Genomic DNA, 19,353 nt, shown 5'->3' with positions numbered 1-19,353 from the left:
CTGTACGTTTTTTTTTTCAAAAAGAAATCTTTGTTTTATATTTCTAATGGAATACTCAAAAGCATCATTTTCCAGCCTCAGGATTTCAGGCTGTTATTGGATGGGCTTTCAGTGACAGTCACCCACACAGCGTGATACATAGGAGACAGAGCGAGAGAGAGAACGAGCAAGCGAGAGAGAGAGAGAGAGAGAGAGAGAGAGAGAGAGAGAGAGAGAGAGAGAGAGAGGAGAGGGAGAGGGAGAGGGAGAGGGAGAGAGAGAGCAGGGGCGCGGGAAGTCAGTCAGAGTTGGGGTGCCTGAGATAACACTTCCGCGTTCGGTTTGCGCGATCTGATTGGCCGGGAGCAGATAGGGGCGGGACCAATCACAGTGCTCCGATGTTGCTGTCCAGCTGCCGGTGATACAAGTGGGCTCGCTCTGAGGGAAGGAGGCCGGAGGAGGAAGACAGCGATGCTAGCGGGGAGGCTGACACCGCCGCACCGACGCCTGGCTGGGTTTCCCGAAACGGGTTGTGTGCAAAGAGCACAGCCTCTCCATTTGCACAACGTGCACGAAATAAAAAAATATATAAACATCTATTTGTCTTTTTCAATTCAGGTATTTTCATGTAGGTCAAACACGAGTGATTAGCTGCATCAACTGTACATTTATTGCAGGACAATGTGTGCCATGCAGTGGAATCTGTGTTGATACAATTATATATATTGTATATAATATATTTTAGGCAGTTTCATGGCATGAATTGCATTTCTCTGTAGACCGCAGCAGCGATAGAAATATAGGGCGAAATGGCGTATGTAGCTGTGCATTCACTGTACATGTATTGCAGGACAATGTGTGTACTGCCTAATATCTGTGTTGGTACAATTATATAAGATAAGATAAGATATTCCTTTATTGATCCCCTTATCTTATCTTAACACTGCTTTAATAACACTGCATTATCGAGACAGCGCCCCTATGAGGATCTGGTCGGTAATGAATTCCAAGAGTAGGGTAAATCTGTAGTGCCGCTCGGTGACATTGAGTAGGATACGGTATTACAATGGAATAAAAGCCAAAACAACCTTGCCGTTACACTCCCTGCCAGGTGGGGGTGCTGCAGCCCCTGAGGAGAGATGCGTCCCCGACACACACGCAGTCAAGTTTGTGTGTGTGTGTGTGTCCCCGACGAGGGAGAGAGATGGTGCACACACATTTACACACACTTCTGCATGGTCCCTCCCGCCGTCCCTCTCTCTCTATCTCTCTCTCTCCCTCTCTCTCCTCGCTCGTTTTCTGCCTGTCAAAACCCGTTTGAGGAAGTGTCGGGTTACACTATGCGCTACGTCCCCGACACATGCAGTCAAGTTTGTGTGTGTGTGTGTGTCCCCGACGAGGGAGAGATATGGCGCACACACATTTACACACACTTCTGCACGGTCCCGCGACTCCCGCCGGTCCCTCTCTCTCTCTCCCTCTCACTCATTCTCTGCCTGTCAAAACCCGTTTGAGGAAGTGTCGGGTTACACTATGCTCTACAACCATAGAGGGGGCGTTACTGCAGATCAGTACCTTATTCACGTCAGCAATACCGTCAAATCAGAACAGCTTAGTTGAATGAGGGAAGATCTCGTGAACTCGAGACTAGACTGATGAGTCAATATGATAATTAACGACACAGACCACATTGATATAATTAAGCATTACATCACGCGCAGGTGTGTTATAGGAATTATATCATACCTAGGGGTGGTTGTTAGGCCTGACGCGCAGCGGAGGGTTGTTAGACCCCCCTAGGCATGATCTAATTCCTATAACACACGACTACAAGTGGTGTAATGTCTTTTATACAATGGCAGAATTCACCCAACCATATTGCTATAGAATAAACACACAGTAATTGAAGCATAATGGAGATTTATTCACAAAACCATCCACAGAGAAAGTAGATCCAATAGTAGATCCACTAGTAGACACCAGAGGGAGCTCCACAAACCATGTTAAACCCAGATTCGGCTCAAACAAGGGACTAAACGCCCCTAAACGAGAAGCGTTTTGATAGAGAAAAGCAAGACAGATGTCAAATGTATATAGACCAGGGCTGTACAGTGCGATATATATGTTGCACGTGCTACACTGACGTCAGTCTGTGCGATGAATGGATTGACTTCAGTAGCACTGGTGCGATGGCCCGTGTGGCAAAAAAAGAAAAAGAAAGAAGTGACGGTATTAAGTTGAATGGGCCACGGCGACATAGAATGTTTAATAAAAGTTCCTGAAGTACTGGCCAACCCGCGGACATATATAATGTTTAATAAAAGTTCCCGCAGTACTCGCCAACCCGCGGAAATATAGAATGTTGAATAAAAGTCCTGCGGTACTAGCCATCAGTCAAGGAAGCACTCGCAAACAGATAACGTTAAACACAGCAGAAGATGGAAAACAGACAGACTGACCAACGGGGAACTGCATGTCTGCATCCAACCCTAGTACAACCCTCGAGTCTAAGGCAAGGACACATTTAAATCACAGAGGTGTATGTTCATCTATTGGAACTGTATACAGTGGTTAGCTTCTAGTTAGCATTTTAGCTATAGCTGCTTGCTAGCTAACGTTAGCGGTTAGCCCCGTGTGCGCGTGTGCTCAAAGCAGCCAGCCCCATGTTAGCTAGGTGTATCTGTTATGACTATAGTGTCTATAATGTTTCCAAAAACGCACCGGATTACGACGTAAGGTTAGACATTTTATTTCATGCTCAAAAGCCTCTGGCTTGCACATCGCAGTCACGAAAGGGGCTAGCTGTGCACAACAGCACACCAACCCAACTGACGTTACCACAACACTTGACGGTACTTCACAGCACTGTCGTAAGGCCACCGTGCCGTCTTAAAGGCACAGTGAACACCGTTGTGATGCCACTCAGATGCATACACAACATTGACGCGGCTTGACAACCGAGGTTCAAAGTTAACTTGATTGATTGATTGAAAACTTTATTAACAGATTGCAGAATGGGTACAATACAGTATGGCTCAATACACACAATTGTTAAGGGGATGCAGATCAGAGAAAGACTTTTGTCTTGTTTACATCAGGGTCCCCCATTTTCAATTCATCATAACATATGACATACACGACATACAGATAGACAGTACTGCTACATCTATACATTTCACATCTATCTATACACTTCACAACATACTTTTGTGAGCCCTGTATGCAAGATTCATGTCCCTTGCCAGTCACATACCTATTTAAGTAATGAACTGCACTACTTGTGGTTGTTTTTAGAGATTTTAGAGACGTTTTATACTCGTGCTACAAGATTTTGGCCTGTGCTACAAAACTATCAACCTCTGTAGCACCAGTGCTATGTGCAAAAAAAGTTAACGTACAGCCCTGTACTAGACTCTTCTTGTATCACAAACAGTACTGTATTTGTAAATCTGGTATGTCATAAATGTCTAGATGTAGCAGTACTGTCTATCTGTATGTCATGTATGTCATGTATGTCATATATGTTATGATGCATTGAAAATGGGGGACCCTGATGTAAACAAGACAAAAGTATTTCTCTGGTCTGCATCCCCTTAACAATTGTCTGTATTGAGCTGTACTGTATTGTACCCATTCTGCAATCTGTGAATAACATTTTCAATCAATCAATCAAATAACAACCGGTAACTTCACTGTGCTTCTTAAACAAGATGTAGCAGTACTGTCTATCTGTATGTCCAGGAAGACTAGCTGCCGCTAAGGCGTCAGCTAATGGGGATCTGTTTAAATAAACAAATAAATGTCATGTATGTCATATATGTTATGATGCATTGAAAATGGGGGACCCTGATGTAAACAAGACAAAAGTCTTTCTCTAGTCTGCATCCCCTTAACAATTGTGTGTATTGAGCTGTACTGTATTGTACCTATTCTGCAATCTGTGAATACAATTTTCAATCAATCAATCAATCAAATAACAACCGGTAACTTTACTGTGCTTCTTAACACATTGGGCGCCGGGGGTTGTGCCCATCATTGTACCCAGTCTGCCACCGTTGAAAGCCTATGGAGATGTTTACCTTCTTTGCAGGGCTATAACTTTTAAAATGTTATTGCTATAATATAATAATAATAATATATTGACATTACTATGGCCCATTCAACATCGATTATCTATCGTTCAGGATGTGGGAACGTTATATTTTTTCATTCATACATTGTTGTGTTAATACCGTCTAGAATATAAGTATGTTTTTAAGCTTTTCTGCTGTAATTCCAAAAACGAGAGTTATAGGCCCTGACGTATATGATAGATTATCGATTGGTGTTTCTTTCCTATACACTCTATATTAAAAAATTCAAATGTATATGATCGGTATACATTATGCTTCATCATGCATGAAGGAAAGGGGGGGGGGGGGTCGTTTATAATTCCTTGATCGTCAGTAACCGCTTTATTTAGTATGGGTTGATATATTGATCAGATGGTTTGCAGTGAAATGAATAAACAATCGGGCTGAAAATAACGTTACTGTCCTCTTACCGTTCGCCGATGAGACTGGAGGAAAAAGATCCCAATTATTTGACGGCGATCTCCTAGATCCATTTCCGGTTTGTATGGCGCAATAAACGCAGAAATCATATTGATTATTAAGTTTAGAAAGCGATCCAAATGCACTATAGTGTTTGTCTTAAAAATACAACGTTCCCACATCCGGAACAATAGATACCCGATGTTGAATGGGCCATTAAATTGTCGATATAGCTATAATATTTAAAAAGTTATAGCCCTGCAAAGAAGGTAAACATCTCCATAGGGTTACAGCACTGGCAGACTGGGCATAAGGATGGGTACAATGCATGGCAGACAATGTGTTAAACAAGATGTAGCAGTACTGTCTATCTGTATGTCATGTATGTCATATATGTTATGATGCATTGCAAATGGGGGACCCTGATGTAAACAAGACGAAAGTCTTTCTCTGGTCTGCATCCCCTTAACAATTGTGTGTATTGAGCCATACTGTATTGTACCAATTCTGCAATCTGTTAATACAAATTTCAATCAATCAATCAAAACACAATATCTCCCAAAGTCATGAGAGGACGGCTTTGGAACAAGGTGAGTGGGCGTTGACTTTTACTCTTGCATGCTTTCAGACTTTTCCTTTCAACCGCTGAATATATTGCGGCAGAGGCACGCATAAGTGTGCATCCGCCCACACACACGCGTACATTCTTGTTCCACAAGCGTACGTCGACACACACACACACACACGCACGCACGCACGCACGCACGCACGCACGCACGCACACACACACACACACACACACACACACACACACACACACACACACACACACACACACACATAAACTTACATGCTTTTGCATACTCCTCCGCAAGGTTATCACTACGAGCGCCATGCTCGCCCTTGGCGCGGGCCAGGCAGGGGGGAGAGCGGCGTAAGCCAAGGCTTTCTATCCCTTTGTGCAGATAAAAAACACGTGTTTTGGAGTCAACACTTTCTCAGTTTGTCATCCCCTCCTCCAGGCCTCCCTACGTGCTTCGCAGAGCAACAATTAACGAACCATCCAGATTAGAGCTTCTCCGGCGCCGCCGTGCGTCTTCCAAACCCACCACTTTTCCCCCGCTCCTTTCAGGTGAATCAGAAAGATTCAATTTCCCAAGGTAATTGGATTCATTATCATTTTAATAACCCCAAGCAACGTGAGTCGTATCGCCGGCGCTATGAGCCAGATATTGAAAATGAAAAGGGAGGATGGACGGGGTGGGTGGACGGTCGTGTGGGGAAGAGGCTCAAAGAGGTGTTGAAACATGCTGCGGTTCAAGGTCCTTCGTCAGGCATAAAAATCACAGATAGGGTTTGAGTTTAAAGGGACACTTCACCAAAAAACAATGCTTATTTATTTTGCACATAATCTCACACACATCCAAAAATGCTTAATCAGTTTTGCACGCATTAGTTTAGTTTGACAGTTACTGAGAGTAAATTAGTCTGTATACAGGGGTGCAGTGCTCATGCCACGCGGTACCACGGCGTTCGACCACTTTTCTGAGCAGAAGCACGCACATGCACGTGCGTGCACACAAAAATGCGTTCACAACTCGACTCGTCGTGCCGTGCGCCAAGTACCGGTACTCACCTATCACCTACAGTAGTCTTTGCATAACAATAGCATAACAAAGAGCTGTGGAACCTCTCACTATGTGACAAATGCAATATTGTATCTACAATTACATTTAAAACATTGTTTGTTTTTCAACCATATCTGTTGACAATATAATTTCTTTATATATTGAATGCTACATCCTGCTACCTTTTTCAGCTTCTCTAATTCAAGGCAATATTTACAAAAACTAAACTAAAACTAGTAATTTCCTATACAAACATGTTTCCTACTATTTATGCATAATAATCATTCTAATCATAATGCTGTGATTAGCTGTTCTGTGCGCAAGCGATGGAACATTCATGCGCAGGAGCGCGCGTGCACATGACGTCGTTAAAACACCGTACAACCACTTATGAAATCACCACTGCATCACTGTCTGTATATGGCCACCAGTGATGTCATCGGGGACATTGAATCCTTGTGTTTTGTTAATCACAGCTCCATGAAATGATGTAGATAAAAAATAGCAATACCTTGTCTTACAGGGACTGCTACCTTATCATTTCATTGAGCTGTACAAAGTGTGCGCTGGGTGCAGCTAGCCCTGGACTTACGTTGGACCCAGTTGCCACTGACTGGACTGAGGAAGTTGGGGTAGAGACCGTGGGGCTTCTCGATCTTGTTCAACAGCTTCCTGATGTTCATCACCTACAGCGGTAGCAAGGCAGTACAAAGCATTATTATCAGGCCACTGCATTCACTCACCTTCACTAAACCTTTATTGTGCAGCCCTAAGAGACACCCTGCACTGAACTGGTCATAAAATAAAAGATAACTTCATAGTTCAGTTTAATAAAATCTATTTAATAGGTAATTCCAGATCTATTCCGGAGTATTGCTCTATTGATGCATTCACGTAATATAGCCAAGTAACGACTTGCCAGTTTGGAGTAACAAGTTGGAAGTGTTCACGTTTCAAACTCTGGCATATTTCCTCTTGTGACATATTATCGATACACTGGTATCAATCAAAAAAGAAAAGAAAAAATAAATATATATATACATAGAGTTTTCTATTGGGGCCATAATTAATAGTTAGTCATCAAGTTGAAGTCAGTGTGAGTTAAAGAGACACTATGCAATTTGCACATTGTTTCATGTACAATTGGCCAGTTTGTGATGCACACTAAAATAATCTGATAAGCTTTGTCAATTCTGTGAATAAACACATAATTCCATTGTTTTGCCTATTTATGGGTATTTTTTCTTCTCGGTTATCAATCAATCAATCAATCAGATTTATTTATATAGCACATTTAACATGACACATGTCAACCAAAGTGCTGTACAGAGGGTAGATACATAGATACATATAGACAACAATCACAACTCCATTTTACGGGAGGGCACACAGGCAAGCACACAGGAAAACAGGGCATGAGTCAGTGAACGGGAAAAGCTAATAGGTAGAAGTGAGTTTTAAGCCTAGATTTGAAGGCATCTATCGAGGGGGCAAGCCTAATGGAGATGGGGATGCTGTTCCACAGTTCAGGGGCTGCAACAGCAAAGGCACGGCCCCCCCTGAGCTTAAGGTTAGACCTCCGGACTGTCAGGAGCCTCTGATCGGCTGACCTGAGGGACCTGGTGTTGGAAAAGGGGGGATAGGAGGTCTGAGATGTAGGAGGGTGGCTGACCATTAAGGGCTTTAAAAAACGAATAGGAGAACCTTAAAATCTATCCTGTAGCGTACTGGAAGCCAATGAAGGGAGGCAAGGACAGGGTGATGTGGTCTCTCTTACGGGTTCCGGTCAACAGTCTGGCAGCAGCGTTTTGTACTAGCTGTAGGCGGGACAGGGAAGACTGGTTGATGCCAGTTTATAGAGGGAGTTGCAGTAGTCTAATTTAGATTAAATGAAAGCGTGGATACCTCTCTGAAGGTCTGCAGGGGAGAGAAGGGCTTTGAGTTTAGCAATGGTGCGTAATTGGAAAAAACATGCCTTCACCACTGAGTTCACTTTTTAATTTTAATTGGGGATAAAAAATGACACCTAGTTGACCAGGGAGGACAGGTTGCCAAGACTGTTGGTAAGGGTGGTGACAGCGTCTGGGGGACCAAAGAGGATTATTTCACATTTGTTTTCATTTAGTTGTAAAATGTTTTGTGCCATCCAACATTTAACGTCATCAAGGCAGGACATGAGACTGTTAAGTAAAGACTGGTTGTTAGGTTTCAGAGAAACATAAAGCTGTGTGTCGTCAGCATAACAATGAAAAGAGATGATGTGCTTCTGAATGATTGAACCAAGGGGTAGCATGTAAAGAGAGAACAGGATCGGGCCAAGGATGGACCCTTGCGGGACCCCACAGGAGAGGGAGGTTGAGGGGGAGGAGCAGTTGGCAATGTTGACAGCAAAGCTTCTATTTGTGAGATAGGAGGAGAACCATGCTAATGGACAATCTAGTAAAATGTTGTGATCAACAGTGTCGAAAGCTACGCTGAGGTCAAGCAGCATTAAAACAGAGCAGTCACGGTTGTCAGCGGCGAGGAGTAGGTAATTTGAAACTTTAAAGAGGGCTGATTCTGTGCTATGGCCAGTCCTAAACCCTGACTGAAATGTCTCCAGGATGCTGTTCTGGTGCATGTAGGGAGACAATTGGCACAGAACGACCCTTTTCGAGTATTTTTGACAGAAAAGGAAGCTTGGAAATGGGTCTGTAATTACTGTGCTGGGTGGGGTCAAGGTTTGTTTTTTTCAATAGGGGCTGGACTACTGCATGTTTAAAGCAGGATGGAACAGTACCAGTTGCCAGGGAGCTGTTAATAATGGACAGGATGCTGGGACCGGTTGTGTGAAAAACCTGTTTCAGGAGAGCAGTGGGAACAGTGTCAAGGGGCAGGTCGCAGGTTTCATAGAGGAAACTATCTCTGTGAGGGGGTAGACTGAAAGCAGGTCAGTGTGGATGAGCAGACCAGAGGGACAGCTAAGTTACGTGTGGGGGGTGAGATGTTCCTTCTGACACAGATATCACAGATATCATGATGTATCGTAGATTAGATTGCTTACAATATATCGATTATCGCAGATACTGTATATCAGTGGTGCCCAACCAGACGACCTCGATCGACCGGTAGATCGCGCGCTGGTTTCAAGTAGACTATTTAGGTAGGTGACAGTGGGGTCGCGCATTGGCGAAAAATTTAAATAAAGATCAAGCGAAAATCCGCGAGCCCAACTCAGATCGAGTTTTCCACCTGGCCGCTGTGTGTATTTGCCATGTCTCGCCCCTGCATCAACAGAGGCACAGTATTCCAATACACATCTCATACATCAGCGCAGGCCACGTCTGGTCTTTTGTGAGTCAGAGGAGCGCAAAGTGCCGCGACGTGCATGCGCGAGCGTGCGTGACAGCCCTGCGCAGGTATATCGACCGTCTGGTCTTTTGTGAGTCAATGTGTACTCAGATATTGTGATCGACACTGTCTCGTAACTAAAGCACTTCCAGGGGGGGTGGGGGGGGGGGGGGGGGGGACTTTCCAGGCCAAGCATATAAAGCTGATTTGATTAATTTAACCTGGACACTCGCAACTACGGTTTTAGAGCAGAGAAAACTGTGCTGAAAACGGCAACACCGTCAACGAAAAAGGACTACATGCTTTGTTTATTGTTGCCAATTGGATCGCAAAGACTGGGGAACCCCACACACTTGCAGAGAGCTTTTGGTTGCCCTGTACCAAATATGTGGTTCATGTCCTTTGTGGACAAAGTGTTGCAGAGCAGCTCCATACAATACCGCTGTCAGCTGACACTATTTCAAGAAGAATTGACTGCATGTTAACACATTCCCTGCCATTACTTATATCCATCAATATAGCCAGTCTGCCACCACTGTAAGCCTATGGAGATGTTCACCTTCTTTGCAGGGCTATAACTTTTTAAATTGTATTGCTAAATTGACATTACTATGGCCCATTCAACATCGATTATCTATCGTTCAGGATGTAGGAATGTTATACTTTTTCATTCATACATTCATACAAAAATACCATCTAGAATATAAGTATGTTTTTATCGTTTTCTGCAGTAATACCTAGAACGTGAGTTATAGGCCTAAACGCATTATAGATTATTGATTGCCGTGTCTTCCCTATACACGCTATATTAAATTTTTTTACTGTATATGATCCGTATACGTTATGCGTCATCATGCGCGGAGGAAAGGGTGGGGGGGTCGTTTATAATTCCCGTGATCGTCAGTAAATGCTTTATGTAGTATGGGTGATATATTGATCAGATGGTTTGCAGTGAAATTAATAAACAATTGGGCTGAAAATAACGTTAGCGTCCTCTTACCATGCGTCAAAGAGACTGGCGGTGAAATATCCCAAGTATAGGACGTCGATCGCCTAGGTCCATTCCAGTTTGTATGTCGCAATAAACGCCGAAATCATATCGATTATTAAGTTTATAAAGCGATTGATATGTACAGTGTCTGTCGGGAGCCTTGCAACAATGTCTGACAGCCGGATGAATTTAATCGACGCACACCTCCCACTTCCTGTTGTTCGAGTGTAACTCGCCCGACCATCCACCAGGCGGCAGTATTGAGCCGTCGTTGTATTGAGCCGTAGGGTCCAGCTGCAGCGTCGGAGGTGTATATATGAATTATGAATGCCATGGCGAAAAAATGAAATATTGATCTCAATAACGCTGTACAGCGAGATCTGGCGGTCAAAGCATGGCGGGCAATAACGTGTTACAGCGTGAATGGCGGTGGATGTGTTAAGAGCCAAGTTGTGGAAAAACGTAAGCAGGGCCCGTATTTAATTATTTGAAGCCGATCATCTGTAGCCACAGAGAAGGGCTCATTGATACATTTCGGAATTATTTCCCCGAAAGAAAGAGCACGGACAATTTGAACAACTGGATCCAAGATCCGTTCATTGCACATGACGCTCGCAACATGCCTCCCTCTGTCTGAGCAGGAGGCGTTGATCGATCTTTCGTGTGACGAGCTACTGAAAGTCAAGTTCACTAGACAGGCCCTCGCAATGTTCTGGATATCAGTCCGGAACGACTACCCAGTGCTGTGTAATGCTGCGCTGAAAAAGCTTGTCCCGTTTGCGTCAACATACCTCTGTGAAGCGGGATTCTCGGCTCTGACATTAATACAAAATAAATACAGATCTCGCCTCAGAGTAGAAGCGGATCTGCGCTCTTTCTCAGCACAACGCAGCCACGTATCATGGAACTATGTTCAAATGTATAAGCACACCCTTCCCATTAAGTCTCGTTTTTGTTTATTCTTGAAAAGCGCATGTGAACGCATAAGAAATGGCTATATATGACTTGATCGTTTTATAAATGTGTATACAGAAACAATTCCGTTTGATAATATTCATTAATTTCATTAATAACATTCTTGTCATTCTTGTAATTCCTACACTACACCGTTACAATGATATATAAAATATAGGGCTGTCAGTTTATCGCGTTAATTAGATAAATTAATTACACAGCAAATTATTGCGTTATGAAAATTAACTCAAAATTAATTACAAAAAAAAATTAAAAAATGTAATAACATATTTTTTTATCTCATTCATTCCATAAGAACGTAGAATACACATTTACAGACTTTTTTTTATATGGTCCATTTGCATGTTCTTGGTATCTGATTCTAGAGACATCTATGGATCTCAGGGAATGTATTCCCAGTGTCAGAAATACTGTGTCTGTTACTAGGCTTGAGTAAATTGTAATGAACCAAATGAGAATATCAATTCCATTTTTTTTATATCTTTGACTGTGAATAACACTGCTCAAATTGACCAGACCTGAAAAATCTAAGCAAATTAATAGATGGAAGATGATTAAACAGAAGGTTTTGTAGATACAGTACTGAATTCTGCCATCCGGACACATGCAATTTGAAATATTATAGAATATAGAATATCAGGCATAAAATGGTTATGCGATTAAAATGCGATTAATTAGATTAATTAATTACAAATCCTGTAATTAATTAGATAAATTGTTTTAATCGCCTGACAGCACTAATAAAATATATTATATTACGGTATATACCCATTCAATATACACATGACAGAAAATATTATATGCCATATAATATTTTCTGTCATGTGCATATTGAATGGGTATTATTAATCTACTATTACTACTAATACTAGCCGAGAGTAGGTCAAATTTGGGCTGGTAGCTCTCGGCTAGGTGGCAAATTAAAAAGTAGATCTTGGTTCAAAAAAGGTTGGGCACCCCTGCTGTATATCATCATATTATTGTAATAGTCCTCGCCTATATTGCCACCTACTATGCTAATATGTCTGTACTACTATGCAATCAAGACTGTAGCACTCAACTTTCAACACTGTTCTACAGACCTTGTAAGTGGCGTTAGCTAAACGACAAAATGGAAATGTATTGTGTAATCGCGGGCCAAATTCATCACAGTATCGTGTCGTGAGTTACACGTATCGTCCTGCCCCCTACTGTCCTTCACCACGTGATGTGAACACAGCGTATATGAATGAGGCCATCCTGCAAAGCAACATTATGGCACAATGCAGTGGGACGTGGCGGCTGACCTTCTCCGTGTAGATGGGGTTGCCGGAGAGCTGGGACAGGTGGACGAACTCCAGGTGCAGGGTCCCGAACTCAGCCAGGATGCTGCTCCCGGCCGACGCCCAGCCCCAACTCCAGCTGGTGCCACTGCAGCAGAAACCACACCGCGCCAGGTGAGTACCACAGCCAACACACACACACACACACACACGCACGCACGCACGCACGCACACACACACACACACACACACACACACACACACACACACACACACACACACACACACACACACACACACATACACACACACACACACACACACACACACACACACACACACACACACACACACACACACACACACACACACACACACTCTCGCACCTTCATGGGCTAGCATGGGTTACAACAAAAACAGAACTAAAACTCTAAAACTACTGGCCAAATATTTCAGTCAGCAAATTTGTACAGTATACTTCATTGGAATGTGCCTTTAATTTTCTGCAGTAGATTCTGGTTGAAGTAGTGGGGAGGAAAAAAAGTTGCACAGGTAATTTCAACTGCATGAGGTACTGTGGTACAGTAGTGCCTGCGATATTACTTGTATACACCCACTCAAGCCTACCAGTGCAAATTCAAGTGTTTTGATTTGATGTACTGCAGCTTTCAGAGGCAACTCACACAAGTATTCCATTGTTCATCTTAATCTCGACAATGCATGCCATGAGCAGGGTGAACTTAAAGAAAGTCTGACTCGGAGAGCTGGGGTGGAATGTATATTACGCTATATTCCTGTGTTAATAGAATAGGTGTTGCAAAAAAGTTGAGAAAACTGGGAAATTAAACTATCTGAATTTTAAAAAGAGAGGAAAGGAGAGAGGGAGAGATATATATATATAGAGAGAGAGAGAGAGAGAGAGAGAGAGAGAGAGAGAGAGAGAGAGAGAGAGAGAGAGAGAGAGAGAGAGAGAGAGAGAGAGAGAGAGAGAGAGAGAGAGAGAGAGAGAGAGAGAGAGAGAGAGAGAGAGAGAGAGAGAGAGAGAGAGAGAGAGAGAGAGAGAGAGAGAGAGAGAGGCAATAGGTAATAGGCAATAGGTCTTTGTAGGTCTTTGGGGGCTACATCATTAGCTGCTCGGGGCTCCAGTCACTTCTGATTCCTAAAGCCTGGCTTTAAGAAGAATCAATCAGACACAAGGAGGCCCAGACATGGGGAGAGACGGAGGCAGCACAGTCACTGTCTGGTAAAGCAACAACATTAGCACCCTTCCATTAATCTTTTCATCTGCTCCTTTTCCCCCTCCCACAACTAACATGTGGAAAGAAATTAGGAATATGCCACCAGACAGAGATGAAATAAATAAAACAATATCACTTGTCATGCATAATGTGTTGAGGTAAAACAGGCTGTTGTTGTGTATATTTAGGAAACTGCTAACGTCAGTCCATTTAGTGTTGACTGGGTGTAACCCAGGTTTCAGATTCATAACTATTTAGTTATAGGAACATAAATAGTTAATGCCATTGAATAAGAACATAAAGTTAATTATATTGTGTAAGAACATAAACAGTTAATGTTATTGGGTCATATGTATATTCATGTGAGGTTAACAATGTTTTGACCAAATCCTTTGAATTGCCTCACTGCCCCTTTACAGTAGGTTACCTCAGAACGTGAGTTAGGTGAGCAGTTCGCGCCTCGCCTCACGCAGATGAAGATCATAGATTGACGGAGACTGACGCAGATACTGAATGCTGATAGAACCGGAATGAACTAGCACCACAAAATAGTTATCAAACAGTCATAAAAGATTCCCCCAGTTACAAAACCGAAGAGGGTTAAAGGTGCTATATTTGTACGATTTTCACTAGTTTGAAATGAAGATCGTGTACACTCAACCACATGCTAATAACATGGAATGAGCAAATAATTATTTAAATAAGTAACAGTGACAAGTAAACTACAATACGGCTGAAGCCACTGTATCTGGGAGGTCGGAGTGGCTCGTAAAGGTTGAATGAACATAGAGGTATCACAGGAAACAAGACATCTTGAGGAATTCCTAAGCAGCTCATCGGAGAAAGGAGGAAATTGCCCTCTAAAGCATGTAATTGAATGAGTCAGTCCTCATTTATTTATTGAATTGAAATGGCACTCTAAAGCCTGTGATCTAATCAGTCAGTCCTCATTGATTTATGTATCTATTGTCTAGCCTATGCCACGTGGTTGAGTGTATTCATGGTACTCGTTCCAAACCACTTATAGTCATACAAATATCACCTTGAACTTGAACTTGAAACTTGAAGAAGACTGAGTCATTGTGTAACATATTGAGTTACGGAGCATGTGCGCCGGGTGGTTTCTGGAACACCTGCAGCAGGGTCCATGAGGGCCTCACACGGGTACAGAAGCGCCACTTGATCAACGCACACAACAAAGGGCCTCCCTCACACTTTCATGTCAGGCCTCCAGGCTGCGCATCAGAAGTGCTACTGTATTGCATGTGTCTGGGGCGCTTTCTCTCACATGCAATATGGAGAAGGGTGGCATCCCGATAGAGGATGCAGCACATACCTGCTCGAAGGTAGTTCGGTCTACATGCAAAGTATATATATCAGGGATGTATACGCATAATGTATAGTATAGTATGTTTCTTTTTTCGTAAGTCTTTTTTTATTTTCCATGTCAGTTGTTAATGTATTTGTATGAGTCCTTTACATGTTTTGTATGTTCTTACAAAAAAGAAAAAGGCAAATCCTGGAAATTGCATATGATGATGTGGAAAGAAATGTTTTGAATATTGGAGAGATTTGTGCAAAAAATATCAAAAAAAAGAAAAAAGAAAAGTGCTACTGTATACTGAACTCCTTCGTTCAGCTGCATGTTGGAGTACATTTTGTCACACATCCTTTGCGTGTGTGGGGGGGGGGGGGGGGGATTTGCGTGTGAGAGAGTAAGAGAGTAATCACATGTGCCTTCTTGCTAACAATAATGTATACAGTGTAGGAGTATGTGTGTGTGTGTGTGAGAACAGTATGTGTATGCATGTATGTATTAATTGTCTTTTATTAAAAAAAAATTTACTGTATTTTATCTCCCTATGTTTTCCTCCCCCCTCGCTTTACACACATGCACTGACAAGTGCATGTTGTATCACGCACTCATACTCTCATACACCTACACACATCCAGGCATACACACTCACCAGTGCATATTACTCACAGACATTTGAAGGACAGAAATGGAAATAAGCTGTACGCCTTTTTATCCTTATAATAATGGTGGGCCTCTATATGTATATATGTTCATTATCAATAAAGATATCTATCTATCTATCTATCTATCTATCTATCTATCTATCTATCTATCTATCTATCTATCTATCTATCTATCTATCTATCTATCTATCTATCTATCTATCTATCTATCTATGTGTGCATGGGTAGATGAATTTGCATGTCCTTGAGGGCATACATCTGTGTGTGTGTGTGTGTGTGTGTGTGTGTGTGTGTGTGTGTGTGTGTGTGTGTGTGTGTGTGTGTGTGTGTGTGTGTGTGTGTGTGTGTGTGTGTGTGTGTGTGTGTGTGTGTGTGTGCATGCGTGCGTGCGTGTGTGTGTGTGTGTGTGTACCCTACATTACCACACTATAGGGATCCACGTTGCTCCCTACCCATCTGCACCACAGGCCCATGTTAGTGATCTAGCAGGAATTAACTCCAGAATATGGTAATTAAATTTGCCAACAGCTGTCCGGCTAGGCTGGCAGGTTAATTGATAGCAGGTGGAAGGCAGGGGTGGCAGGAGGAGTCTTTGGAGGAGATAAGATGGAGAGATGTCAGGCGGAGGGAAGGAGGCAGAATGAGGAGGAACCTGGTAGTTTTAATAGGATGAAGACGTGGATGCAGCGTCGATCGAGATGGTCGATTGGATGCTTGATTTTTGCAATGGCTTTTCTCAAAAGTTTGCGATCTAATTTGCTTTCTATATAAAGAAATTACTAGCAGGCTTAAAATACCAAAATTATCCAAGGAAGAGGCAGAGGAACTGGGGAGACCAATCACTCTTACAGAAGGACAATAGGGAGGTGTAGTGGTTACGTCATTTTAGTTTTTTCCTGTTCCACCCTCTGTTCCACTTAATGTATTTCCCCATTGACCATTTCTAAATCGGCTCGTTTTAGATAAATAAAGCATTAACGTTGGCAAGGTGTACCTTTCTGTGCGTATTTATCCTCAATCTATAGCTCAACATGAAAATATTCGCAATTAATCGTAAAGGTAGCAAAATAACAACGTTTATGTTTTCGTTCGCTGGGAAACTACATTGCTATTTGGCGCTGCTGACTGACGTCACCACAGCGTAGCCTCCTCACAGACTATAGACCTAGGATCAGATTTCCCTTACATTCGATAAGCTTAACATTTCGTACAATGGGAAAATAACTGACCCTGAATCTGTGGCTAGTATCTCTCTGGTGATCATATCCATTTATCAGATGAAGCCAAACACCATTTCTAAAAGCAACAACCACGTTATCATTATTTGTATTCACTGCATATTAAATCACTGTAAATACTAATGTAAATCATTGTTTTGTTGTACATATTGTGTATAGTTTATAACATTATTGTTTTTACGGAAGGCTCTACATGCCCAGATTTAAAATGGTTAACTTATCTCCTCTTTGTATACTTTTTAGAGAATATGCTATACAGCAGGGGTGGCCAACCAGTCAGAAACTAAGAGCCACAAAAATTACTGTGGTACCACAAAGAGCCACACCATATATACCAGCGTTTTTCAACCTTTTTTTTTTCAGTCACGGCACCCTTCATGTGTTTACAGTATAATAGGTCTCACCCTCTGGCCTCTGAAGTTGCTAATGTCTTTTTTATTTGGGCCTCACAGGGTTAAAAGTACCCTGTGAGACCCACGGTTGCAAAATTACAAAATTACTTTTAGCCATTTAGAAAAATAATGTTTATTTAAAAAATTAAGCACATGTATAGTCAATTGGTCCTGTTGTTCAGCCTCACAATGCTATTTGATAGTAAATGTGTTTATATGTCCCACCCTCTGGCCTCTGAAGTTGCTAATGTCTTTTAAATTTGGGCCTCACAGGGTTAACCTCTTAAGCCCGAGATATACAGTAAAAGTGTATATTTTCAGCATTACATTTGTTTACCAATTATTTTAACTGTTATTAGTGAAATATAAGATTATAGAAATCTCAGGGCATTGAGAAACCGGCGCATATTGACAGGAGGAAGTGGAGCAGCCAAAAGTGAGTGGAGTCTTTTGAAGGAAGAGACTCAGGGCTTTCGAATTTCGAAAAACTACCCTACCCAGCTCACACCAGCCCCTGTCAATCATCTGACTTCTGGATTTACTTTTTTATTTCTCTTATTTTTTGGGATTATCTCCCACAAACCTGAACGTTATTGCCATAAAACAGAACACAGTTAGTTTCTCTACCTGTCTGTGAACGTCTTGCAAAAAACGGTGTTGCAATACGATGAAAAATGGTGGAGAAATTTACATTATAAAAAAGATGGCAGAATTCAGTACTGTATCTTCCCTTTATTCATTTGCTTAGATTGTTCAGGTCTGGTAAATTGTAGCATGGTGTTATTCACAGTCAAAGATAATAAATTTTTTTTTTAAATAGAATTGATATTCTCCTTTGGTTCATTACAATTTACTCAAGCCTAGTAACAGACACACTATTTCTGACACTGATCCATATATGTCCCTAGATTCAGATACCAAGAACATGCAAATGAACCATTTAAAAAAAAAAAGCAAATGTTTATTCTACGTCTACGTCCTTATGGAATGAGTGACATAAAAAAATAAAAATAAAAGTTTAAAATATATATATAGACAGACTGTGTTCTCATAGTGATTCCTTCATGTCAACGCTACAGGCCTCCTTGGAATTAATTACGTAATCATAATTAAAATAAATATGACAATATTTGTACGATAAGAAATTACGCATTTGATGTTGGACAAATAAATAATATGGATTCATCTGATTAGTTTTATCCGTGCTTAACGTCTTTTTAGATAAGCTAGGAGGTAAAACGACAGCGTAGTCCTCCAATTGTGGAGGGGGCTGACGTTGGCGCCTAGGGCGCGCTAGTTTGGGAGAGCCGTTTGGAGAGTGTCCGCCGCTGGCCATATTACTATTAATATGATTTGTATTACTGATACCCTCCGGCTCGAAGGACCAATTGTAACTGAGGGGTTACAAAACCCTGACTGTATTAAAGATTGTGATAGATTAAACCACTACTACATATTATTATTATTATTATTACTTGCCAGACAGTACAGTTAATTATGGCAGACACTCAGAATAGACGGCACGGTGACAAGGAGATATCATTTACAGTATTTATTATTATGCAGAAGATACAACTGTCAATTACTGGGTCGCTCTTTTATGGCGAATGATATTAGAAAGTCAGCAAGTAGCAAAGTCAGTGGGAATGAATAATTCCTAGGCTAGGTATACTAGACCAGACGCCGCCTGGCGTGGGATGGCAATATAGGGGGGCAAAACGAGGGTACAGCTGGAGACTGGTGATATCCTCCCAGAGTTGTAAGCTCCAGAGGAAGGAAGAATGTACGGATACTCAGGCTGTTCACTT

General features: G+C 42.0%; 1 protein-coding gene across 1 annotated transcript in view; it reads right to left on the bottom strand.

The window, feature by feature from the left end:
* Positions 1-19,353, bottom strand: part of LOC311245703 (mannosyl-oligosaccharide 1,2-alpha-mannosidase IA) — a 468,514-nt gene that overhangs the window by 26,482 nt on the left and 422,679 nt on the right. The window contains exons 6-7 of the mRNA XM_084335645.1: positions 12,722-12,845; positions 6,732-6,825 (exon numbers count right to left, since the gene is read on the bottom strand). Coding sequence (XP_084191771.1) covers positions 6,732-6,825; positions 12,722-12,845 — 218 coding nt within the window. The remainder of the gene's footprint in view (positions 1-6,731; positions 6,826-12,721; positions 12,846-19,353) is intronic.

The sequence above is a fragment of the Notolepis coatsorum genome (genome assembly GCF_963971535.1).
Source record: "Notolepis coatsorum genome assembly, chromosome: 19".
NCBI lineage: Eukaryota > Metazoa > Chordata > Actinopteri > Aulopiformes > Paralepididae > Notolepis > Notolepis coatsorum.
Note: the sequence above shows the minus strand (reverse complement) of the source record. Positions and strands in the feature narration are given on the sequence as shown.